This window comes from Lathyrus oleraceus, chromosome 6, assembly GCF_024323335.1.
Source record: "Lathyrus oleraceus cultivar Zhongwan6 chromosome 6, CAAS_Psat_ZW6_1.0, whole genome shotgun sequence".
NCBI classification, from domain to species: Eukaryota; Viridiplantae; Streptophyta; class Magnoliopsida; order Fabales; family Fabaceae; genus Lathyrus; species Lathyrus oleraceus.
Window position 1 is genome coordinate 205840829 of NC_066584.1, and position 7169 is coordinate 205847997.

At 36.9% G+C, this 7169-nt stretch overlaps 1 protein-coding gene across 1 annotated transcript; it reads left to right on the forward strand.

Moving 5' to 3' along the window:
• The first annotated feature begins 233 nt into the window (after nt 1–233).
• LOC127094796 (uncharacterized) lies at nt 234–4668 on the forward strand. The gene is made up of 3 exons (XM_051033574.1): nt 234–680; nt 744–1463; nt 4606–4668. The coding sequence occupies exons 1-3, from the start codon at nt 234–236 to the stop codon at nt 4666–4668; spliced, it is 1230 nt and encodes a 409-aa protein (XP_050889531.1).
• The last annotated feature ends 2501 nt before the right edge of the window (nt 4669–7169 follow it).

A 7169-nucleotide genomic window follows, 5' to 3' on the forward strand; every position in this document is an offset into this window, starting at 1 on the left:
AAAGTGCCCCCATTATGGTAAATCATCACCTAGTTTTGGAAATACCATCTATTACCTTTTCACACGCAACCCCCACAACCTCACTACCTACTCCAACTCTTCCAACTTCCTACTTCTTCCTCACACTCCTCTGCTAGGGAAACTGCAATTTTTCCGCAGAAACGTCAAAATGTCATCAAACTACTTCTGCTTCAAAAACTACTAAGTCCACTCAAAAGGTTAGCGCTTCTTCCATGGACTTTCACGATGATGAGATTCTGGATGTGGTTCCTCTATCAGTTATTCCCTGCGAGGCCCTTGATTTGAACCATCCCATGGATGCATCAGCTTCTACATGCCCCAATCAAGGTAACAGCTCTAGTATCCCTTCTAGCTCAACTCATGCCACTAGTTCTAAGGAAGATATATACCACACTGATCGTGTCATAAGAAACCTAGTCACTAGAATCCATAATAAAGGACATTCTGTGAAGGGAGTCTCTACTCCCCTGTCTAAAGTGTACCCTTATCCTGAGGTTGAACAACATAGTGAGAAGAATGACGATTCCTCCAGTTTTGAGAAGGACATGGTTGCTGAAGGTTTGTGCTCCCTAGGGAAAACTGTGTCTGGTAAAGGAAAATATGTGGCATCTAAAACTGCCAATGCTTCCCATTCTGAGAAGCATGATGTTGCAAACGATGTGATTGACCTAGAGGATGATAGGTCTGATGATCAAGAGGATAACTTACTTCATCACTTAAAGCCAAGTATGGCTAAGCGTATAAAGACTAGAAAAGGAAGATCTGTGGCTGAACTGATGTCAGCTAGAACAGCTAAGAAGGCTTCCTGTGTTGGTCCTTCCAAATCTTGGAGCAAGGTTGAAGTGAAGAAGAGGAAGGTTAGAGAAGTTTCTGAGTCTGAAGAGGATGTCGAGGAAGATGTCCCAGACATTTCTCCTGTGAAGAAGACCCCTGTGAAGAAGTCCCCTGTGAAAGTTATTGTTGTGCATTTGGATAATATTTCTTTCCATCTTGAGGATGGAGCTGCCAAATGGAAATTTGTGATTCAAAGAAGGGTGGTTGTGGAAAGGGAGTTAAGAAAGGATGTTGTTGAAGTCAAGGAGGTCATGGACCTGATAAAGACTATTGGGTTAATGAAGACTGTGGTTGGGTTCTCTCAGTGCTATGAGGGTTTAGTTAAGGAATTCATTATCAACATTCTTGAGGATATTGCTGATAAGAACAGTATGGAATTTTGCAAAGTGTTTGTGAGAGGTAAGTGTATCACATTCTCTCCCACTGTCATTAACAATTTTCTGGGAAGAAGAGTTGAGGGTGCAAGTGAATTGGAAGCTACAGACAATGAGGTCTGTAGAGAAATTACAGCAAGGCAGGTGAAAGGGTGGCCTATTAAAAAGAACCTTCCTGCTGGGAAGTTGACTGTCAAGTATGCAATATTGCATAAAATAGGAGCTGCAAATTTGGTGCCTACCAACCACATTTCCATAAATGCTAATACCCTTGGAAGATTTATTTTTGTTGTTGGAACCAAAATGAATTTTGACTATGGTAGATTTATGTTTGAACAAATTATCAAGCATGCATCTACTAATACATTTAAGATGCCTATTGCCTTTCCCTTTATGATTTATGGGATTATTCTGAATCAACACCCTAGTATTCTGAGTTCTAATGACTTACCAGGTAGAAGAAAACATGCTCTGTTAGTGCACTATAAATTGTTTGAAGGCAGTCATGTCGAAGACATTGTCATGACATCTGCTATGAAAAAGCCAACCTCAAAAGTTGGAATTATTGTTGAGCTAAAGGATACTTGTGAAGAGCTGGGTGAAGGGATAAGGGTAGCAACAACTAGGAAAGAATCGTTGGAAGCCCTGATTGCAAGCTTGGAGCAAGCTGAAGGTGAGAATATTGAACATGCTAAGGAAGCTGAAGCCCACACCTCTAGTGAGAGGTCTGCAAATAATAATGAGACAAGTGGCAATTCTGTTTCTGATGCAGATGAAGCTGCAAGCTCAAGCTCCTTTGGTTAGCTCCTTTGACTTTGGTCCCTAGTGATGTGATGGTGCTTATGATGTGATGGTTTTTGTTGCTGTTTTGATGGATTTTCTTGATTTTGGCAATTTTGTTTTGCTGTATTCCTGTTTTGTTTGTTTGTATCTCAGCTTGCTTACAGCTGAATATGTACTTGGTTTTGTAACCCTTAACTTTTGACATTTTGGTTTATGACTGAATAGACATTTATTTTGTCTCTTTGGTCTCTTTTGGCTAAAAAGGGGGAGAAGTAGCTATAGCTATAGATGATGTTGGATGTTTGATACAAAGAGGGAGAAGAGGGGGAAGTGTTCTGTCTGTGTGAAGCAGATTGGTGCTTGGTGTGGACTAGCTGAAGGGGTGGTGTGTTGTGTTTTGAGCACAAGCGCATGTGTGTTTACTAGTTGCTATTTTTGCTAGCAATGTGTGTATGTTTACTTCTGCTGCTGCTGTTGAACTGATACTTTGATTGATTTCTTGTGAACATATGATCTAATGTATGTTTTAGCCAAATTTTTCCAAACGGGGAGTTTGTTGGTTCTTTGGGTTGGCATCAATTTTGGTAAAACTTAGTGTTATCACAAGTTGTCACGCGTGTTGTCTTGACATATGGTATCAACTTCCTGCAGGATGTTTAAATATGCTTGTGCTGGATTTAGCTAAGATGTCAGACCCGATGTTAAGACATGTGTATACAGAACATTCAATCTGAATGTTATATATCCTAATATTGCGCTTTTCATGAAAAGTTGTGTGTGATTATGTGAAGATTGAATGTTCTATTTTCCAATAAGGGATGATTAGTTGTTGTTTCTTAGAAGATACAAAGGAAAATAGAATTAGGGTTTTATGTTGCCCAGGCCCATTCAAAAGCTTCTATTTAAAGGCCATGTAAAACCTGGTTTAAACACACAGGAGACGAACGATAAAGAGAGAGAGTTTTAGGGTTTTAGCCTTGTGTGAGCTTGTGTGTTGTGAGCCATTCATTCATCTTAGTGATGTTTGAATTGGAATGACTTTTGTGTTGTAATTTGTCCACTCTAAGCTTTGAAGCACGAGTGTTTGTTTACTTGGTTGAAGCTTTTAAGCAAGATCAAGTATGTGTCCTTGAAGAGTGTCTTCTTTCTTTGTAATATTTGTTTTTATATCACTGCTGTGATTGAGGGGGAGTGAGAAGGGTCTCATATCTAAGAGTTCTTAGATAGAAGTCACACGAGTAGAGATTAGGTGAAAAGACTGTAACTTGAAGTTGTTTACTGAGAGTCTTTGAACTAATTCTGTTTAGTGGATTTCCTTCCTAGCTTGGTATCCCCCAGACGTATGTGACTTTGCACCAAACTGGGTTAACAATTGCTTGTGTCACTTGTTCAATTGTTTCTTTGTTTTTATCCTATTTATATTTTAGTTGTTGTTCAGATATTAGTGTCGTGACCTTACTTTCGACATCTCATATCTGATACCAGAGTTTCATTGTCTTTAATTTCAAAAGACAAAAAGAGCTAATAATCTCATCTAATCCTTCTGGACATTTTGTGCCTTTTGCTTTTAAACTTTTCAAAAGAGAGTATTTAGATTTAAGTTATCTATGGTTGAGATATAATTCTCCCATTCCATGATATTGATTATAAGTCTTTCCATTTATAAGGGGTTAAAGGTATACTTGTTGATTTATCCAAGTTGGAGCCCTCCCTCTTAAATGTTGAAAAGCATTCATTATAGGTGGATGTTTGGTTGAGTATTCTCCCATGGATAACAAAAGATCTTTAAACTTTTGTTAAAATCAATTCACCAATTTCTTTGAAATTTTTACCATGAAGTACGGGGTTTTGATCCCTCATTTTTATGTTGGTACGTAGGCATTAGACTAAAGGTCTTGTCGAACACAAAAATATAATAAATTAATTCTTTTTCTCATCCCCTCATTCTATATTTTTTACAAACATCTTTTTCAACCAAAACACTTGCACACAAAAAGGGCTCCCTGGAAGTACCTAGGACACTTTGGGTGTTAATACCTTCCCTCTGTGTAACCAACCCCCTTACCTATAATCTCTGACATTTTATTAGTTTTGATTTCAAAACTTTTAATCTTTGGGTTTTGTTCATACTTTTCCTTTTTCCTTTGAAAACAATAAAAGTGCGGTAACGACTCTGGTTTTATTGGCGTTGAGTTAACCAAAAGCTCAATGGTCACGAATTTACCGCTACATTACTGACATTGGATTTTTCACATCAACGTCCCCTCTAACCGATTATGCAGTCTCTTCTTCATAACTGCGTTGATCGTCGACCCATTATGGTTAGGCAGCGGATTTGTCTTTATATTAGGTTTTTCTTCTGAAAAAGACAAAATCTTCTGATTTATAAGCTCTTGAATTTTGTTTTTGAGAGGCCAACAATCCTTAGTTGAAATTCCCATATACCCCACATGGTAGGCGCATGAGGCATTAGGATTATGCTTGGGATGATAAGGAGGGATTGCTAGTGGAATCTCCTTTGGTACAATAGCCCCCACATGAACCAAGTAAGGTACCAACTAAGTTTATGGTACATGAATCTTGTCATATTTAGAACATCTACCATAGTTACCACGACGATTATGCTTCTGGCCTTGACCCTTATTATCTTGAGTAGTTTGTTAAGTTTAGGCAGGTTGAGCCGGTGCGGGCGATTGATTTTGATTATGAGGTTGATATTGAAAAGGAGATTATTGATATTAGGTAGCAGCAATGTACGGATAAGGATAGTACGACACAGGAGCCATATGAGTCTAAAACTGAGGGTGGACACTTGCCGTCAAAAAAATTGTCTCACCTTCCTTCTTCGTCGGAAAGCTACCATGTGGTTTCTTAGTCACATCTTGCTGGGGAACAGTACTTGTGATCTTCCTGGACTTAACCCCATTCTCAATCATTTCTCCAATAGTCACAATATATGCAAAATTGGATGAGGAACTACCAATCTTTTTTTCAAAATACAGACCCTGTAGGGTACCCATGAATATGTCAATCAGTTCATTATAAGACAAAGCTGACCTGACTCGAAAAGCCATCTCGCGCCACCTCTGCACGTATTATTTAAATGTTTCACTAGACTTCTGAGATTGATTCTACAATTGCAACCTAGTCGGTTCCATATCTAAGTTGTATTTATATTGTTTCAAGAAGTCTTCAGACAAATCTCTCCACGAATCGATCTTGGTACGCTCCAAAATCATGTACCAGTCCAAGGAAGCCCCAGATAGACTATCTTGGAAATAATGTATCAGCAAATCATCGTTATCAATGTAGGATTCCATTTTCCTACAGTATATCGTAACATGACTATGAGGACAGCTTAATCCTTTTTACTTTGGTAAATCTGGTACCTTGAACTTTTGGGGAAGCACCACATTGGAGACAAAACACAGATTTCTGGGATCCAATCCAAAACCCGAGAAACCCTCTATAGCCATGATTCTGTTATCCAGTAACTGATAATCTGTTGGCCTAGCCGAACTAGGATTTGGAACAACAACCTGACTAGTGAGTCGAGGAAAACCTTGAGCATACACATGAATAGGAACTGGCTGAGGAGCAAACATCAACTAAGGCAGATAAGAAAAACCATGAGGTATAGTCTGAGTAGCTGAGTTCACAACGTGAGGGAATTGTCCTGTAGTCTGAGAATTAGGAGCTAGAGGTGCCCCTGATTGCACATACTGAAGTGCAGGGTTGGCTGGCACTTACAACATCACAGCAACAGATGCCCCTGGGTATGTGTTCTGTACAACTTGATATGGTATTTGGATCACAGGTTGAGTAGCCTGGGAAGGAATTTTAAAGTGGAGGCGCGAGCCTCGGTGCTCAATGTCATTATCAAGAGTGTTAGCATTGATTGGCCCAGAAGCATGATGAACCTGATCTTGAAGAGTCTCAGGGTTGTCAACATCAACCATCTGAGGAGACTGAAGCATGGGCATTCCCTAAGGAAAAACAGAATTTCCAGCAACAGAAGGGGCAGCAAAGGGTTGGTACAGAATGAAGGCACCTCCATTGGAGAACTGAGAAACAAAACTTGGAGGCAATCCCCGAGATAGGCAACATCATGCCTATTAGGACCAGGTTGGAAAATGGACTAATTCACGGTTGGTGGAACCACTGTCTCGACTGGGGTCTCAATAGTAGTAACAACATCAGCAATAGAGGTAGTCACCGCAGTAGTATTGGTGAAAATAGTAGTAACAGGTCTTGCAGAGGTAGTATCTGTCATACCCCAAAATTTGCATGTTAATTTTTATGATAAATTGACTCATGCATGGCATTCATTTCACATTTGCATTCATTCATTAGCATACATTCTCATATAAATTATAAATTTTAATTTATTTATTATGTGATACAGATATAAAAAATAATAATGATTTTGGTTATCTGTATGATATAAATAAATTATATATATATAAATAAAAATAGATTTGAATTTTAATTGTATAATTAAAATTTTAAATTAATTTTATTTGTTAAAGCTCATTAAATTATAATAACTATTTTTTATAATTTAGTGACTCATGTTCCATTTATTCATTATCTATAAATGGTATTTATTTAGTAATTCACGTTTTTTACTTAATAAAATTTATTTATAAGAGTAACATTTTTTTAAAAGCCCATAAATTATAAAATAATTTTGGTTGATATAAGTAAGAATAATTTTGATTTTTTTTTAAATGATGAAAGTAAAAATAGAAATAGGTTTAAATTTTAATTCAATTATGTAACTAAAATTTAAATTAATTTTTATTTGGTAAAAGTCATTTAAATTATTCATTATTTATAATAATATTTGTATAAATATTTATTTATAATAATAGATATTTAAGACCAAATCCAAACCAAAAATATATAAATAATCATAGTATTATTTATCATATGATGGTTTTGTTTTATAAGAATAATTTTGGCTCTAATTTAATAACAAAAATTTAAATTTTAATTGTGAAAAATGTTAGAGCTAACTCTCCTAAATTATATGGTGAGATCCTAAAGTATAGGAAGGAATCCAAATATTTAGCAAGGTTAAACCCTAATCCACACCATTATAAATACTTCATATGGCTGCAGCTAGAGAAAAAAGACGAAAAAAGAAGAGATACA

Excerpts from the sequence above, each read along its gene's own strand:
- LOC127094796 (XM_051033574.1), top strand. The coding sequence starts at position 234 with ATGGACTTTCACGATGATGAGATTCTGGATGTGGTTCCTCTATCAGTT. Across the intron at positions 681-743 it reads AGCATGATGTTGCAAACGAT|CCAAGTATGGCTAAGCGTAT; the intron begins GTGATTGACCTA and ends CATCACTTAAAG. Across the intron at positions 1,464-4,605 it reads AAATAGGAGCTGCAAATTTG|AACATCTACCATAGTTACCA; the intron begins GTGCCTACCAAC and ends TGTCATATTTAG.